We start from the raw sequence: 19,470 nt of genomic DNA, 5'->3' as shown, positions 1-19,470 counted from the left end.
TCTTTTCCGCTGCGTAACACTTCTTTGTCATCTAAATGACGATAGCGGCATATATCTGCACTGGCACTCGAAGAACCTCACATTTTACCACCGAGATTCTTGATACTAAAACTTTGAATAGTCCTATATAGGATAGTAACTAAAGACGACCCACAGAAAATAGAACGTGTGATGTTTAATATATTGACGATTACGAACTAAAAACAGCACATTCGTAATACTATATTTTTTAAACGCTTGCTTAAACTTATTCTTCCCTCAGATATTTACAGCCAACTCTGATACACCGTGGTTAGAAATGTACTGAACAAACCAATAATAACGAGATTCATGAGAATTCATCCAGAGACCTGGCATGGCCATATTTCTATGAGAACGGAGTTTTACGGTTGCAGGAAAGGTACATATACAACTAAATACGCACTAATCTCTCCCCCAGCCATACATTGGAAAGGAAACCTGTTCAAATAATAACTCTACGACTTTATATCACAAGAGCTAGGGAGTAAAACGCACAACATGTGTGTTCAACCAATTTTAGACCCTTCACCGTAGACAAGTTTAATTCGTTTCCCAAAATTGAAATATCGCTGTATCCATTCCAATCTTTAAGTATCCCATTTTAACTTAACAGGATTCGAAACACCAAAAATAGAGTGCGCGACACCTTTGGGAATGGAAAATGAAAACATACCAAACTCTGCTATCGTAGCATCGTCCAAGTACAACCAATACAGAGGACCAGAACGAGCAAGACTTAACATGCAGCAAGAAGGTACCTTTGTACTATATAGTTTTAAATCAATGCAGCCACGATTCGCAGAAAATGTTTTATTAAAACTCGTTTTCTTCCTGCTATAGACCACTCTGATAAATGGCCACCATCGTAACATTCTTTCGTCTTTTTGTTAATTAAACCTACTACCATCATTTTCAAACAAATATTTTTTTGAAATTTGCTAGTCGTAGCGAGGCTAGAAATGCTCATTAGCATTAAAACAGAATAACTTATTTGGCCCCCATTATGAAGAGGATTTACAAATAAAAGAAGTAGAGTTGGCGTAGTGATGAGAGCACTCGATTCCCGGTCCTGATACCATAAAGTGAGTTGAGATTATGTTGGTGGGCTTCTCTGCTTAGAGAGTTTTTTTTCCGATTTTCCTCCCTCAGCAAAAACCAGCATACATAGCTGATTCCAGTTGGCTGTAAGCTGTGCTCCAAGATCATATACATGCACCATATAGCGGCTGCTAGAGGCGCCAGAGTATGCTCTTGGTTCGACCTTGCTGAGCTGCTTCGTTGCTGTACTTTCCGACTTAGACTACCGAGACATTTATATATATTTAACAGCAACCTCATATTAAATAATGAAATAAAATTTCACTTTCATTTAGGTAACTATTATGGAGGATGGTGCTCCCAATACGCGGATACTAAACAGTTCCTTCAGATTGACTTAGGACAAGTTACCAAGGTTACAAGAATCGCTCATCAAGGCAGATCTGACGCAGGCTGGTGGACAAAGACCTACACTTTGTCTTTCAGTAATGATGGAGCAGTGTTCAGTTCGTATAAGAATGGCGAGGTGAGCTACTTTTAATTTGAGATTTGTTTATTCTCAAGCTTAGGGCTGTTTTTGGAACTTATTCGTTTGCCATTAACATTGTTACTCCTTTAGATTCTACAAGGCAACGCAGATCACACGACAGCTGTTGGTCATATCCTGGACCCACCCATCGTTGCTCAATTTGTTAAAATCAACGTTAAAACATTCAAGGGATACCCCGTTTTAAGAGTGGAACTTTATGGATGCACTGATGGTATGGAAAGTTTCAAGCCTTAAAAATTATGTTCAATTTACACCACCTGAAGCCATTTATTGGAGCTATTTTGACTCACTTCAATTAAATTCCTATGTGAGATCTCGCAATTTACAGTCTATAAAAACAACTGGGTGTAAGAATTAAATATAATCTGTTAGTCCTTAACTTGTGGATGTACTCACAGCTTCATACGGATTGTTCGATCTCTTCCATACTTAAATACTTCATTGTATGGCAGTAACATACAAGTGAATGAACGTTCTTGTTAATTAGTATATCGTCCTGGAAAAAGAAGCAGTGCTATCAGTTGCTACTGTCCCTTCGGAACCAGAACGATCTTTCACACCCACGAGAGGAGATTGTTATAGGTTTTGCTTTTGCCATTAACTAACGGCAAGAATGTCCATAATATTAACCGTATTTTTCTTGGAAAATCGAAGGTTTCTCCACACCAGCTCCTCCGCAGTGCATGATTTCCCTTGGAATGCAATCAGAAGAAATACCAGATTCAGCTATCACTGCTTCAAGCTCTTATAACCTAAACAACTTTGCTCCCTACCTCGGCAGACTCCATCTTCTCTCTAGTAGTGGTAAATACGGAAGTTGGGCAGCGGCATCCAATAATATAAACCAATGGTTCCAAGTAGATTTTGGAAGCTGGACAAAAGTACGAGCCATTAGCACTCAAGGAAGACAAGATGCTGCCCAGTGGGTAAAAAGTTTCACTGTCACTTACAGTTACGATGGCGTCTTCCACCAGACTGTCCACGACGATAACGGTTTGCAAAAGGTAGGGCAAAAAACTCTTAATCCAATATGACACAACAGATTTCGTTTTGAAACTATCAACATTGTAATCTTTTAATCATCAGTTCCACAATTTGGTCATTAGCGCATTAAAAATAATAGTTCAATCATAACTGCATTGGAAAGACCCAACACAAACGTTTTTCTTATCTCACGCCAATATCCTTATTTTGTTTATCTAGATATTCAAAGCCAACTCTGACCAGTACACTGTGGTAAAGAATGCACTGGAGGAACCAATTATAACACGTTTCATTAGGATTCATCCCGAGACTTGGAATGGACATATTTCAATGCGAACGGAATTTTACGGCTGCAAGAAAGGTATTCTATAGAACTCCTCGCTTCTCCCTTGGAAACATGACAATCGTGATAAGCTGCTGTTTATAGCACAATAGAAGAGCTCAAGAGCTCATGCTTTCAATTGAGCCGCGTTGGTAACTAGATTCACAAGTTCTGCCCTCTTTTTGGAATTCAAATCCATCCATCTCCACGTACAAATGATTGAAAACACTAAACAGAAGAAGCTTATCTTAGTCCGTTAGTACACACAGTCGTTTGAGCAAGAAAGCCAAGCTCTACCCTTTATGGCGTGATACTTTCCCTTCAAACACTCGTAAAAATAACCACCGATAGAGAAAAGGATTAAAATTACCACCATCTGCTTCTATTGATACTAATATCAGAGATAAGGGACCTTCCCGTATTAAACATGCTACAACACAAATGTGGGGTCGAAAAAGTAATTACGCACAACTTGGGGGCATAGTGCAACAATTAAAAAGCGAAAACTCTTTGATATATTTGTTGACACTTCATTGGTTTCAGCACAATCGGAACCTGGTCACAGGCTTCCATACTGATGGTTAGGCTGTTTCATTCAACGACAATCTTTCCTACAGAAAATTTAAAGACATTTTTATTGTTTGATAATGCACTCGTTTTATAGGATTTAGTCCACCAAACATCGTATGTGTCGATCCCCTTGGAATGGAAAATAAACAAATTCCTGACTCAGCCTTGAAATCATCGTCCAATTACAATCAGTACTTTGGAGCACAAAGAAGCAGATTAAACGAGCAAAGAGAAGGAAGCTATTATGGAGGTTGGGCGTCTAAGCATGCTGACGTTGGACAGTGGCTACAGATCGACCTGGGAAAGACAACTGAAATCACCAGAATAGCAACACAAGGAAGATCAGATGCAAACTGGTGGGTTACAAAATATAAACTGAGCTACAGCAGGGGAGGAAGATTTGAGTTTTACAACAATGGAGAGGTGAGAACCATTCAAATACTTCTCTTGGTTACGAAGTAGTATTCGACAGTTCTGAACACCTCGCAACAAAGTGGAGTGAACTTTTCCAATCTTACGCAAAACGTTTAAAGACATTACAACCACTTTCGCAGAATAGCTAACATACTCAACTCCTTCAAAACGGATTACCCCCAGCCCCTTCACAACAATCTCACACACTGCACATGTACGGATATTTACATCCGCCAACAGTTGAAATGGGAAAGAAAATATCAAAAAACGTTTATAAACGGAAATTATCAGTATCGACAGAACTCAAGATTTCTTCCACTGCTCAAACCCAAGCCGTAAGATTTGATTTGACTACACCATTTTTTTTTTGTTTGTCTCATTCCAAAAGGAAATCAGAGGAAATATGGACAAGGATACTGCAGAAGGTCGCATTCTAGAGCAGCCAATTGTAGCTCGATACTTACGAATTCATCCCACTACTTGGTATGGACATATCTGCATGAGAGTGGAGCTGTTTGGCTGTAGAGAGGGTGGGTTTTCAAACTTCTTTCTACAACTAGTTATATCTAACTTAGATCCTTGTATAACCTGTTTACGTCCGTTGATCATTATAAAATTTAGTGATAATTTTGCATTAAAGCATCGTGGATAAATCGATCAAATACGTTTGTCATATGCAATGACCAAAACGTTTTCCGGCACTTTTTCACTCCTGGGTGTTTTTGGACATACTGGTTGAGAAGTAGGTAAGATTTTTCCAGTAGCTGCAGTCATGCATTTACCATTAGCTTTATTTTTACTTAAAACTTAAAACTGATATCATGAACTGCGTGTTTTCAAAAGGTTTTGATGCTAAAGACACCAAAAAATGCAACAGAATCCTCGGAATGCAAACCGACCAGATCCCAGACTCTGCAGTAACTGCATCCACCTCCTACAATTCATATATGGTCCCTGGAAATGGAAGGCTGCATTTTCAGGCAAAAAGTAACGCGTACGGGTCCTGGGCTGTGTCCAAGAACGACAAGTTTCAGTGGTTTCTTGTTGACTTTGGCACTTTCACCAAGGTTACTGGATTATCGACCCAGGGAAGGCAAGATGGTGATTGGTGGGTCAAAACATACAGTCTTTCTTTTAGCTACGATGGAGTATTCTTCGAAGACTACAAAGAAAATCGTACTAAAAAGGTACCCTCACGTTTAAAGTAGCACTGTCAACTCGGTTGGAGTCTGGCACCTCTCTATATACTAATATCAAACGAGGTATCTTCATGAAATTTGTGTTATTTGTTTCAGTTATGACAGTTCTAATGGTTTAGTTATAAAAGTGCAGCATATTGAAGCAATACTAAATATAACCCTGCAACATTGCTAAATTCGTGGTTGCTTTTTTCGTTACCACGCGTTGTACTATTTTGGAAATTGTTTGTGAACGAACGTGTTGCCACAATTCCAACAAGCATATTTCATTTTCCAGATTTTTGTTGGCAACTCTGACCGTTACACTGTCGTTAGTCATCACTTCAAAAACCCCATTGTAACAAGGTACATAAGGATCAACCCAATTACTTGGCAAGGCTACATAGCTCTGAGGGCTGAATTCTATGGCTGTAGGGAAGGTAAGTAAAATAGGCCGGACCTTTTTGTGAGTAGATCTTCCACGATTACTTTATACCATAGAGCATGGACCAAACCATGCAAGATACACGATTTAAAACACAAGTGTTATTCATGGATCTAAGAGCATTACTCGAAATCCATTCTCTTAGTCTCTATTAGGGAGAAGATGCAAAGAATACAGAAAGTATTCGCAATCTTTTTTTCATTCGGAATATGAAGAATTTAGACTATCAATTTATTATCTAGGATTTGAAACTCCAAAGGTTGCCTGCGCCTCGCCTCTCGGACTACAAACACATCAGATTCGAAATAAAGATATCGTGGCCTCCTCTCAGTATAATCAATTTTACGGCCCAGAAAGAGCAAGGCTACGCGTAGTTACTGAAGGAAATTACATCGGCGGATGGTCTCCTAAATCATCAAACCAAGGGGAATGGATCCAGTTTGATTTGGGAAAAAATACAAAGGTCACAAGAATGGCAATTCAAGGGAGGGACAGCGCCGATTGGTGGACCACAAGCTACTCTTTGTCCTACAGAGTCGACGGAGGAAGTTTTGTTTCCTACGAAGATGGCCAGGTAAGCACAAATTCTCAAAGGCCATTTTGCGTCGATTTTATAATCGACCCAGAATTTTGCTATAAGATCTTAGCTTTCAATGATTTGTTCACACAATCAACAATTGAAAAAAAAAACGATGGGAATAGCCATAGTGAATTGAAAGTTTCTATCCAGGGTAGCACAGTTTTCTAATTGAATACCACTTCGTGCTTTTTTATTTATTTATCCAACACAAAATATCATTTCTGCTCCAATTATAGGTATTTCCAGGTAACAGAGACAGAAATTCACCAGTTGGAAATATAATAAATCCGCCAATTGTGGCTCGATACATCAAGGTTCAACCAAGGACTTGGCAGGGATTCATTGCTATGAGAGTGGAGCTTTATGGATGCCGTGAAGGTATATTTTTTCTTTTTGCATAAATAAGATACTTAGTATACTTAGCCCGAAAAAGATGTACCAAAAACAGAGCAGCAAACTTTACGTATCAACAAAGTGACAGTAGCGAGATATTGTTCGATATGACGAAAGTAGCAATACTAACTGCATATTATAGTTAAGACCCAAGAGTATTACGTACTGCAAAGAAATTAGTTTCCGCAATATATACTTCAATTAATTGAACTTGCTTCATACTAGGGCCAAATAAAAAATCGCACTACTTTCAGGTTTGCAATAACGATCAACGACCTTAAAACTACTCCATACAAAACTTAGCTTAATTTGCTACAGATATCTGCCAGATACACGATGCAATAATTTTAACGACACTAAAACAATAGCTGTTTTAGGATTCTCAACACCAAAGCCACCCACCTGTTCATCGCCACTTGGAATGCAAAACAACCAGATACCAGACTCCGCTTTACGCGCTTCTACGTCGTACAATACAAATTCAATGGGACCTGGTAATGGTCGGCTACACTTTCAAGCAACATCGGGCAAGTATGGATCTTGGGCAGTGTCTACGAACAATGAATTCCAGTACTTTGAAGTAAACTTTGGTGACTGGACCCAAGTTACGAAGGTCGCCACACAAGGAAGGCAAGATGGGGCATGGTGGACGAAGAGTTATTCGCTTGCTTACAGCTATGATGGAGTATTCTTTGAGGACTATAAGGAAGATAACCTCGTCAAGGTAACTACAATTCTTTTTTTTTAATCCTCCAGTTACAACTAACAACACACATCAACTATAAGTGGGAAAATGGCTATACAGAGTCCTGTCTATCGTACTCTTAACTTTCTTCACAAATTGCTGTTACGATAAAATGCCTTAACCAATGACATACTGAACACCCTGACCCCTGGCGAGTAAGAATTATCTGCGGACTTTGACAGGAACTGAATCACACAGTCACATTACCAGCAAAAAGTATTGGACTTTTTCAAGAATCCGACTTAAGCTTTGAAGTCTTAAAAGTGAAACCCCTTCGGTGACTCAGGTTTTCATGCATCACTTGGTCTTGTCATCTTGGATACTTAATTTCTGGCAGCATTTTTTAGTGGCAGTAATCAATCGTGTAGTGGCAATAATATTATGTATTCTCTGACAGGTATTCTCGGGAAATTTTGATCAGTATACGGTGGTTTATCACACTTTGAAATATCCCATCATTACCCGCTACCTTCGCATCAAACCCAAAACATGGAATGGTTATATTGCATTACGAGCCGAGCTTTATGGTTGCAGACAAGGTAAGTGGAGGTGCTTTCTACTTTATTGCATCCATATGTCGGCGACACATAAAAGTTACAATTAATATGATAAGTCTACGAACACTGACATATTTTCAGTCGCCACGTACCATAATTGTCATCAATGACAGAGATTTTCATATTACCCTTAAGTCTTTCATTTGATACGGCTCAACTTAAAATATGACACAAAGTTCACTCTACATAAATCGTAAACGTTTATGCAAGCGTATCAATACTTACAACTTTCTTGAAAGGTTTTACGCCTCCGGAAATCAAATGCAGAGATCCCTTAGGAATTGAAAGTGGCAAAATTCCAAGTACTGCTATTGCAGCCTCGACAATGTACAACCAATATTGGGGACCGGAGCGAGGCCGTCTACGAACAGTTAAAGAAGGAAGCTACGGAGGAGGCTGGGCTGCTCAGTATAACGATGCAAAGCAGTTCATACAGTTTGATCTGGGCAACGTAACCAAGGTAACAGCTCTTGCAACTCAAGGAAGATCAGACGCTAATTGGATGGTTACCAGCTACACTTTAGCATTCAGTTTGGATGGCGGGAATTTTATTCCTTTCGGTGCGGCAGATGGACAGGCAAGAAAATACTAATATTAGTTCTATAAACCACTCTAGAAAAAATCAGCTGAGAAATTTAATATTTAGCTGAAAGTATTTATATCTTCACTTGAAACAAAGACTAGCCATAACAACAAATCGGGCGGAAAACAAGTCCACAAATACTTTTACCAAGGTTTCTATCACTTCGAACAATTAAGATAATAGTGCCTCCATAGAGCAGTTTACGAATGAGTGTCTTAAAACCAAAACCAAAGTAATTACTTTGGCCATTCAAAAAGTACGGACACAATCCAGTAAACCAATCAAAACTCTAAGTAATTACACGTAGCAAACGCAAAGTGCGGGAAAATGTGCACGCGCGGCGAGCCACGATTGGTTTTGATTTCACTTCTGATTGATTGAAAAAGTGGCGCGAGAACTTTGAACTAATCACTGAGTGAAGTAATGCAAAACCAAAGCAATTCGCTAATTACTTTCGACACTTAATTGAAAACCGCTCTATTCATCTACAGGTTTATTCGTCACATGTTACATTATTTTTACTATAAAGGTCAGATTACTACTATCTTTGTAATATTTTCTGTTAAGCTTTGATTTTAAGTATTATGTTATTAGGTGTTCATTGGCAATACTCTGGACAGGAACGAACCCGTTGGTAACACAATCGATCCACCCATAATTTCGCGCTTTTTACAAATCCGAGTAAAAACCTCAAAAGGTCACCCAGCTTTGCGCGCCGAGTTCTATGGCTGCACTAGAGGTAAGTCGATAATTTAATCTAATTTCTGATGAAATGCATTGCATAATCTTTAATTTCAAGATGTTCCTTACTCAGAAGTCCAAGTATTTATAATAAACACGGATGATTCCACCCCTAACTTTCCTTTCACACGTTGCTCTGTGTTGAATGCTATAAAGGTACTTTTCGATTTCCTCCTGAATTTTCCACGTCTGTTTCAAGTGACGTAACAAGTCACATTGTCATTAGTTTTAAAAATACAATTATTAATTTTAACCTTCATCTCTTTATTAAATTTATATAGGCTTCCCTGCCCCAAAGTCTCCAATATGTGTAGAGGCGCTAGGAATGCAAAATGGAAAGATTCCAGACTCTGCAATCACGGCTTCAACAGAATACTCCACAGCATATAAATCCATTAATGGAAGATTACACTTTCTGTATCGATCAGGAAGAGTCGGGTCCTGGTCAGCAAAAACAAACGACGTTTTCCAGTACTTGCAGGTAGATTTTGGCGATTTCACAAAAGTCTCTCGTGTAGCCATTCAAGGAAGAACAGATGCAGATCAATGGGTCAAAAGCTTTAGCCTATCGTATGGCTACGACTCGATATTTTTTAGAGTTTATAAAGAAGATAGACGAAAAAAGGTAAGTAACTTTCCATAAATAAATTTTTAAAAGGGAAAAGGAAAATGAAAAAGGCGGCTTTCCCTTTCTCCAAATGTCAATCGTGTTACCCATTTCATAAAACAATCATGCCAGATATTATTCTATAAAAGAAAAGATGTTCAAACTATTGTTCCAACTAATAGTCCCGCTTTTAGGTTGACCAATAAATTAATACTGATTCGATAACAAACTTGCTCAAATATTTGCTCATCGTTTCTATTTTAAGGTAGTTTTTGAGAATCGTGTTGAAGAACCCTTCGTATTCTTACGCCGTTTCAGGTATTTCCAGGAAATAATGACCGATATACAGCTGTAATGCAGGCTTTGGAAAATCCTATCATCACCCGTTTTATTCGTATCCACCCGGAGTCCTGGCAAGGACACATTTCCATGAGGGCAGAATTCTATGGCTGCAGAAAAGGTAGGTGAACAAGCTCATAGATTACCACTTAAAAATTCGAGTATCAACGAGTTTTCACAGTGCCACTTCACGAGATTTCAGAAGTTTGACGATGAGCCTGTCAGTCATCTTGCTTGTACAACGTATGTTAAGACAATGAACTCCATCCATCACGTATATATAATTACAATTCAAGACAATGAACATATTCCTTACCTAAGGAATGGTCATTGGACCCCAAGCAGAGTGAGGAAGAAACTAAAGCTAACAACATTGAGAGCAACGTTAACAAACAAATCTTTGAATGTAGACGAACACAAAGACTGACCGACCCAGGATAACTTTTTGTTAAATATTTCAGTTAGTTTCAATCTTTGCAACATGTAAAGTCACACACGATTTATTGTTAAATGCTCGCGCCTCCAGTGAAGCACATTAACATGGCGGAAGTTAAGTGCGTTTGTGTCTGCATGTGGAACGAGATTACCGAACAAAAATACCTATGAATTAGTCGGCACCGTCCTTAAATGAAGGAAACTAATTGCCTTAAGTGACGGTGGAGGAATGTCCAAACTGCTTCAATTTAACAGGCTATCCTTCTTTCTTGCACTAGGGTTCGAACCACCAAAACTCGAATGCCAATCAGAACTTGGAATGACAACCGGACAAATTCCCAGCAGTGCCATCACAGCTACTTCCCTCTACAATCAATATTATGGTCCAGAACGAGCCAGACTTCAAACTAGCAAAACGGGAAGTTATGCCGGAGCATGGATTCCTAAAGCTAATGATATCGGACAGTGGATTCAAGTCGATCTTGGCAAAATCACCAAAATAACACGGATTGCCACCCAAGGACGTCAAGATGCAGCTCAATGGGTCAAAACGTATTCTATAAGTTACAGTGTTGAAGGAGGCCCATTCCTAACCTACAATAACGACTCGGTGCGTAATACCGTAAACCCTGGTAAATAACATAGGTAATCTGAGAAAAAGACAAGGACATTTGTTTGAAGTCGCAATTTGCCTTTGTAAGTTGGACAGACCTAAGATTTAAAGTGTGAACAGTACAATATTACGACATGAATGCAAGTCCCAAGCTAATTTATAGGCTGGTCGGATATATTGCAAACAGAAGAAAAGTTATTTACATATAGCGAAAACCGAAAACTCGAAAAAAAATCTACATCATTATAACCGAGTCCACAAATAACGTTGATGAAAGGCAACTGTTCTCACGAATGCACCCTAACAATTGGAACAAAAAAAGCTGCAACGTCACAACTTCTCTTTCCTTTTTTAGCTGATTTTATAACCACAATGATGGCGAACAGATTTGTCACGTTCATCATTTTTCAATTTACGTATACCTGCTAAAACAAATATCTTGTTTTTCTCTTCAGCAACACGCTAAAACAGCGGTGTCTTCTGATTGTTTAATTTTCGCGCAATCAACTGAACTTGCAGCCTTGTTAAGCAAAACTTCATCATTGCACTTGATAAAGTAACTGCTTTTATATCTTAGCTACCAATTAATGTTTCTCTTTTTTTCGAAAACAACTGCAAACTACCTTAACCCAACTTTTATCCTCTCAGATTCTTAGGGGCAACAAAGATCAAAATACCGTCTTTGGACATATCCTCAATCCACCCATCGTAGCACGCTACATAAGGATTCACCCCAAGGAGTACCAATCCTATATGGCCTTGCGCTTTGAACTCTTTGGCTGCACTGAAGGTTTGATAGCTGTAAAATCCATACACTTAATTGCTCGCTCTACTTATTTGCTGACCTAAGTATCGTAACCATAGCCAACGTTCAATATACAATTGTCTTCGGTATTATCTGTCGTAAAAATAATGAACAATGCACAATAAAAGGACGCAATAATAACAGTTTTCAGGAAGTTGAAGTAACTTGGTTCACTTTCGGCGCAGGAAAGTGTAACATGCACAAACTGGAACATGCACAAATCACAGTAAGCACCTACACTTTCCATCCTGTATAGGTTTTCTCGTTCCCGAAATACCCTCTTGCCAGATTCAGCTTGGAATGCAGAACGAAAATCTGCCCAATTCAGCAATAAGTGCCTCTTCGCAGCTAAATTCATACTATGGACCCGAAAATGCTAGACTACATTTCCATCCACAAAGCGGCCGCAACGGAGCCTGGATTCCAAACAAACAAGACCACGCTCAATGGCTACAAGTGGACTTTGGAGTCGAGACGCTAATAACACGAGTTGAAACCCAGGGTCGTCAAGATGCTGCTCAGTGGGTAAAAGAATATACACTCCGGTATAGCACCGACGGCAATTACTTCCGACAATATCAAGTCAATGGATACACCAAGGTAAGTCACTTAATATACCTTCAAAGGAAGATAACCCTTTCCTGCTGGAATGGCAGGAGAGCTACCTCATCACGTGCATTTAAATATTTTGAGCAAAGAAGCGAGTGCCTTCTCCAAACAATCCATTCAAACTGAACTAAGAAGCGTTATGTGTCATAACGCTCAGATTGAAACTAAGATAAGATGGAACAAAAAGATTCTCTCACAACAGTCTTCATGATAATGCAAATATAGCGGATTAGATTCGAGACAATTCAAGACGCGGTTTAAAGCCTGGAACACACCTATCTCAAGCAATGACCACATGGTTTGATTCTGAATGATTGTTAGAAAAGAGGCCTTGTGATTCTTTTGTCTATTGAGAGAACAAATCAAAGTAGTTTGACCACAACATAACCAATGATTTCCCCACCACATCAAGCCATTTTCTAACCTTATTTGTGCAGACCTTCGTTGCCAACAATGACAGATACATGGTTGTCGCCCATGACCTAAAGCCACCAATCAGAGCACGGTATGTCAGAATCGTCCCGGAGGAATGGAATAGCTACATTGCATTGAGAGCAGAGTTTTATGGATGCAAAACCAGTGAGTAATTTCTTTTAACAATGCTGGCACAATGTGTGAGTAAAATAAAATTGAATTTCCCCAGTAGTTGTTAGAGTGAAGAGATATGTTGCTGCTTGTAATCCAAAATGCCTTTTTCATATTTGTCGGAAAAATTCGACATCCTGGCCGGAAACGTTTTAGCCGATAACACCCGCAGTCTAAAGGACCCTAAAAGGAAACGTAAGGTATTTATCCTTAAAAATATAAGATTACTCAGGTACTAATGTGTGCTACATTAAACGAGCCTAGTTTATTCTTGGCCGGAAACACTACTTTCACTGAGAGATGACCCAGCTGAAAGGGAACTCTGCGATCTTCCATACAATCACAGCACTTTTTTGCTTCTATCTAACCGGTCAAATACAGAAAGCTGTATCTTTACTCTCCCTGTTGTATGCCATCCAGAAACATCTTTACTAGAGCTTATCGGTTGTCCATGCATTGCAGATGACGGTGGCTATTCCACCTGGAGTTCATGGAGCCTTTGTTCTGCTTCTTGTGGAGGAGGACGACATTCTCGAAGCCGCTCCTGCACCAATCCCCCTCCCAGTCCCGGCGGCAAAGATTGCTCCCAGTTGGGACCTGACACCGAGACTGGTAAATGCAATATCAACGGCTGTCCAGGTATAAACCCAATTGCCCATTATATCATAAACCCTACATGTGAATTGTACCGCTGCTTTGGCTGCTGGTAGTTAAGGTAAAATAGTTACCCCGCTTTCTTAACCGTCCAAAATAGTCTGTCGTAACAATGCTCTTTAATTAATTTACAGTCAATGGTGGCTATTCCGACTGGCAACGTTACCACACATGCTCTAAATCTTGCGGAGTAGGAGCGCAAACATGGCGAAGGACATGCACCAATCCACCGCCGGCAAACGGTGGAAAAAACTGCAGCTCTCTTGGATTGAGCATGAAAACTACGGAGTGTAACACACACAACTGTCCAAGTAAGAATGATATTGTCTTTTTGAATTATTCCACAGTATCTGAAATGCACACCGATCCAGAGAATATATTTACACATGTCGCACGTACATCGTCCTGGCTTTTTAAACCGCGATTTTTGAATTGGACATGCTCAACGAAACATTTTAAAACTTGCCACTCAAACTGAGGCAAAAAACACTCCCATTTGAGAGACATCCCAACTATTCGCAAATGTAAGACCCAGCCAGCCTCTTCATAATTTTTTTCTTGGCCATTCACATTGCAACCCATGGCTATACACGTACACGTATTGCAGTGTTGAGTGTTGCATTTTTCCTTTTACATGTCTTTTATTTTTATTCTCGTTTATTCTTTAGTCAATGGAGGTTACACCGATTGGACAGAGTGGTCGGACTGCTCTACTTCCTGTGGAGGGGGTGAACGTTTGCGAACAAGAAAGTGTACTGAACCTGTGCCAAAATATGGCGGAAACAATTGTGCTAGCCTCGGACCAGGGCAACAGACAGAGAAATGTAATACAAATGCATGTCCAGGTACGTTTGCGTTTGAACGAAAGCTGATGTGCGTTCAATAACCAAGACTCGGGAAGAAAGCTACAATTATAAGGAAATTATGAATGTCACTGCATTAATTATGCCATATTACATTTTCCCGTTGAAAGTGTAATTTTGTTCGATAAGATCGTTATTTTCAATAAAGCTTTCATCAGAAACGTAATACATAAGTTGGATTTAATGAAATTTATTGTGCCATTAATCATAAACTAATCGGCCTTAATATTTCAATTGACAACGGAGACGTCTTAAGATGTGGACCGATTCCTTATTTCGAGCAAAATTCTTGTTCAGCTATCAATTAATTGTTTTCAGTCAATGGTGGTTATTCACCTTGGGGACCGTATGGCAAATGCTCAAAGTCATGTGGAGGTGGAGAGCAAACTCAGCGAAGAAGTTGCACCAATCCAATACCAGCGAACGGCGGAAAAAACTGCAGTGGTTTGGGACCAAGCATTCAGTCCCAAAAATGCAACACACAGCCATGTTTAGTCCCAGGTATGCCGTGCTCTGTTATTTCTCTTCTCCCCAAAACAAAATTCGTGCAATACCTTTTACATTGGTGTTTTGCTTGGTGTCATGATTCGTCCATCGAAAATAAATGATGACAACATTTGAGTTCATAGTCAACTTCTTGCGAACCACCAACTACCACATTACCCTTATCACACTGGACACACACATAAAAGAACCTTGCCAAATAACGACTGCTGCTGGCGCAACATGGGCAAAACTAATGATGAGGATAAAGTCACAGCAACATTTTTCTAAACAACAAAAGCAATAGCTAGCTCGGCAAGCGTTTTATACGGTCGAGCGAGATCGAATAGTCGTCTGCACGCCTCGACGAACTCCATCGTTCATTTTATTCTGTACTGGATACAGTTACTAAATAAGGGGAATTAAGTTGAACTATTGGCTGCGTGAGAGTCAAACTACGAGCAGAAATCGACATTCAAGGAAACGATAGCAAAATACACGAAAGCCTAGAGTTGGGATACTTACGAACGATGCATGAATTCCAAGAGGCTAATATAAAACTTGACTTGTGAAAGAACTTGCTATTGCAACTACCGTAGACTTGAAACAATTGAAACGAGAAAAGTAATAGCTAAATTTTGAATGTATGTGGTAATTAGCCGGGAAGACTTACTTCAACGACTTAACTACAAAAGTGTTAATGTACAGCTAAATAAGGAATGCTGGTGAAAAAACAAGTCCGAATTGACTTTTTCGTCATAAATTTCAACTTACCTTCGACCAAAACGAGCCTTCAGTCACTATCTCAACGCATGTTTCCCACATTTACGATTGGCTTTAAAAGAAAGAGTAAACGTTGATTTATATAAATAATTTTTGTCCCGGATATTAACTGAGTTCCTTTTCAGTAAACGGTGGTTACAGCTCTTGGGAAAACTGGAGCACATGCTCAAAGACTTGTGGAAAGGTCCGAGGCCAAAGAACACGCAAAAGAGTCTGCAATAATCCAGCGCCTCAAAATGGTGGAAAAGACTGCTCTGCGCTTGGGGAGAACAGGGAAATATCTTCTTGTAAACCAAAGAGAGGAAAGTGTCCCGGTGGGCATATAGATATGAAAGTTCTTCTGTTTCAAAATTGTACCTCTAAGAACTATAAAGATGCTCAGGTTGACATCCTGTCACCCATTTAATAATTTTCAGCAGTTCACCACGTCCTTACACTCAAAACTTTGTATTTGAACGATATTCCCTCCACCTAATTGGCTTAGTTTTAGAAAAAACATATAAACATAAGCAAATTAGCGTCATCAAGCGGGCAACCTAAAAGTTCCAAAAGCTAGGATGATCACCGACCGACAAGAAAAAAACCAAGGTTATTGATAAGTATAACAATTGATGGGTAGAACAAACTTAAGAAGTGCTGCAAGGTGTGCTACATTGGGACAAAAATTACAAAATACGATTTCAAAAATAACCCCACCCTCAAATTCATCTTTATTTGAGACGACAAACTGGAACTTATTTATCTTGTCTTGTATTATCTCTTCACTCAAAATGTAGTGGACGGCGGGTATGGCAAGTGGACGAAGTGGAGTAGATGCTCAAAAACTTGTGGGGGAGGAACGCAAAAAAGAAGTCGCAAGTGCAACAAACCTAGACCTGCTGCAGGCGGAAAGAAGTGTAATGTGATTGGTACAAACAAAGAAACAAAAGAATGCAACAGTGAAACTTGTGGCCGTAAGTACACGTCATAGTTTGCACTTTATCTGATCAACCAACATTAAATACTCGTTTCGTTTCTCTCTCAAAAAAGAATGGATTTTAGCTTACCCCACACTTAAAAAAACACTGGAAGAAAACAAATGCCATTGGGTGTAAGCGCAGAAGCACACTATGGCCGCTTTGCCCGGGTGAGGTGCACTTGAAGGAGCAGCCATTTCACTCATATTGCGTCAACCAGTTTTCTCCACATGGAACATAGTCAATCCCCACAACTCAATTAGTTCTCGTTGGTTCTGGTTGGCTCCTAACAAGCCATAAGTTGGATCAGCACGCTTCATGATGACGTCGACCTGAGAAGCCACTTGAGCTTCTTTTCTTGTCTTCTTTCAGTTGGTGTTTCAACCCTACTGCATTTATTTCATAAAAAGTCCCAGCAAACATAACTACTTAAATACCACCGTACATTAGTAAAACGTTTTCTTACTTTTTCGTCTTACTTTCATATGGAGGTTTTAACAAGAAGATAACATAAGATACGAAATATGTTAAATCATAAACTCAGAATTTCGTCAATTCAATTGGATTCCGGCCCTAAATTGCCTTAACTGATTTGTCCATGCTATTAATATTGTTTAGCTTCTTGGAAACCACTTGGATGCTACAAAATGACAACTCGGGCTCTTGGAGACCAATTTTTCAAACGCAACAGAAGGGCCACGATTAAAACGCGATATGAAGAATGCGTGACAAAGGCAGATGCTGATGGAACTGTTCTGTTTGGCCTTGACGAAAGGGGCTGCTGGAGAAGTGATCAAGCGCAACCTTCTTACGCTAGATATGGGAACTCAGAAGACTGCAAGACAAGGGGTCAATATCACATGGGACTTTTGGAATCCGAAACAATATTTGTTTACAAGAAAAATGAAGGTACTAGGGAGGAAATCGGCAATCATGCGACTGGTCAGCCATTTTTGGTTTAATTTTTATCTTTTCTCAGTGGAAATTGTCCGGCCGAGCTTTAAGCACTCGAATCGAGCGAAATCTTAACCTTTCTAGAAAAGGACGTTTCATCCTCACTTAAAGTCAAATTTCGGAACTCATAACTACAAATTCCTTTTTCAATTGCCAATTCTGAACTAAATTCAGTCCACTGTAAAGCTGATAATATTTATCTCATTCACAGCTTTGATCTTCAAATTTCCAACCTACACAAATCCTTACAACCAAGCCTATTTTTGATGTTAATAAAAGATTTCCTTGTTTGTCACGAGTATGATTTCCTTTCATTTATTTTTTGCCAGATCGTTTCATTGTCTGGAACAAATGGGAGCCGGTTGGCTGTTACATAAATAAAGCACCAAAGGCGTTGCCCATTCCTTACGATATTGATGTGAGCAGCGTATCCGGAAACGACGCAATCTTCGAACATTGCAGAGTGTTGGCCGAAGAGTTTAAATATAAAACCTTTGCCGTCGACAGTGACATTTGTTGGACTGGTAACGATGCTGGAAACACTTACGACAAGTATGGTGTCTCCAACACGTGCTCTGTTTCCAAGACTACTGGTCATGGTTCTGGAAAGTCGAACCAAGATAGCATCTTCGTGTATCAGTTCCAATAATAAAAGAAGGGGGTAAGAAAGAAATTCATCTTCGCTTTAACTTTCCGAAAATGACCTGTCACTTGCTAGAAACACTACTTCAATAAAGCAAAGTAAGTCTCGAAGATGACCCCTTGTCATTCTCTTCAGCAAGGTCGCTCAGGTGAATTAGGGCCTGGATGGGCCCAGATCTGTTTTATGAAAGTAAGCAAGGGGGTGGTCTAACTATAGATCGTTTTCACGTGACGTCAGAGCAGCCATGTTGGTGTACAAGAACAATAGACGTTCTCTCCTTTGCGAACCAAACGCTATTTTTATGCATATTCCACGCATACATTTTGTATTGTTTTGTACACCAATATGGCCGCCAAGTCACGTGAGTGAAAACCATCTATTGATCCATTTTATATAACACGAAATAACTGTGGGACTTTCTTAATAGCAATAAGATCTGTTAACACTTTTGGGTACATCATTTCTGTCCTTGGACATTTCAAGATAACCTCAAATAAATGTCCGAAAAAATAAATCTTTTTTCCACAGGGGACTGGGGACTACAAATTGCCGTTAAATATTTCACAACTAAAGCCATTTTAAAAAAGGCCATGCGCAGTTCGTTTCTTTTACCATTTTGACTAATCTAATAGTGGCGGAGTAAAGTAAATTTTACCAAACTGTTGCCGTTTTTTTTTTATTTTGAGTTTTCTGGCCGTAACAAGTCACTTGACCTCATTTGCATACGTAACCTCATTAATATAAAAACGTTTGTAACGTTATTCACGGTCTGCGAAAGTCTTAATTTGTTATCACTACCTTCAAAAGTTAGCCCACCCCCTTAGTTTTTTGTACAATAATTTGGGGTCAGCTGAAGGCCCATGCCTTAATTTACTTGAGGCTGTCAGTAATAATTTTAGAGAACCCGCAAGAAATTCGTCTCGTGTATATTTCATCCTTTCGTCAATTCCGACCCCACGTCCTAATTCAACTTATTTATTTGCTCTTCTCTGACAGGTAAAAAAATCGGGATGTATGCGC

The 19,470-nt window shown here is 39.4% G+C and overlaps 1 protein-coding gene across 1 annotated transcript in view; it reads left to right on the top strand.

The window, feature by feature from the left end:
* LOC138046402 (uncharacterized) overlaps nucleotides 1-19,470 on the top strand; it is a 25,929-nt gene extending 6,459 nt beyond the window's left edge. Inside the window, 30 exon segments of the mRNA XM_068893041.1 lie at nucleotides 263-281; nucleotides 284-400; nucleotides 635-775; nucleotides 1,395-1,585; nucleotides 1,679-1,820; nucleotides 2,264-2,613; nucleotides 2,813-2,954; nucleotides 3,580-3,908; nucleotides 4,288-4,429; nucleotides 4,743-5,086; nucleotides 5,376-5,517; nucleotides 5,765-5,960; nucleotides 6,814-7,219; nucleotides 7,638-7,779; nucleotides 8,037-8,374; nucleotides 8,975-9,119; nucleotides 9,403-9,746; nucleotides 10,047-10,188; nucleotides 10,781-11,112; nucleotides 11,764-11,905; nucleotides 12,177-12,520; nucleotides 12,967-13,108; nucleotides 13,577-13,753; nucleotides 13,903-14,079; nucleotides 14,950-15,132; nucleotides 16,023-16,211; nucleotides 16,674-16,850; nucleotides 17,472-17,762; nucleotides 18,137-18,468; nucleotides 19,447-19,470. Coding sequence (XP_068749142.1) covers nucleotides 263-281; nucleotides 284-400; nucleotides 635-775; nucleotides 1,395-1,585; nucleotides 1,679-1,820; nucleotides 2,264-2,613; nucleotides 2,813-2,954; nucleotides 3,580-3,908; nucleotides 4,288-4,429; nucleotides 4,743-5,086; nucleotides 5,376-5,517; nucleotides 5,765-5,960; nucleotides 6,814-7,219; nucleotides 7,638-7,779; nucleotides 8,037-8,374; nucleotides 8,975-9,119; nucleotides 9,403-9,746; nucleotides 10,047-10,188; nucleotides 10,781-11,112; nucleotides 11,764-11,905; nucleotides 12,177-12,520; nucleotides 12,967-13,108; nucleotides 13,577-13,753; nucleotides 13,903-14,079; nucleotides 14,950-15,132; nucleotides 16,023-16,211; nucleotides 16,674-16,850; nucleotides 17,472-17,762; nucleotides 18,137-18,456 — 6,246 coding nt within the window. The 3' untranslated portion in view covers nucleotides 18,457-18,468; nucleotides 19,447-19,470.

This window comes from Montipora capricornis, chromosome 4 (assembly GCF_036669925.1).
Source record: "Montipora capricornis isolate CH-2021 chromosome 4, ASM3666992v2, whole genome shotgun sequence".
NCBI lineage: Eukaryota > Metazoa > Cnidaria > Anthozoa > Scleractinia > Acroporidae > Montipora > Montipora capricornis.
Note: the sequence above shows the minus strand (reverse complement) of the source record. Positions and strands in the feature narration are given on the sequence as shown.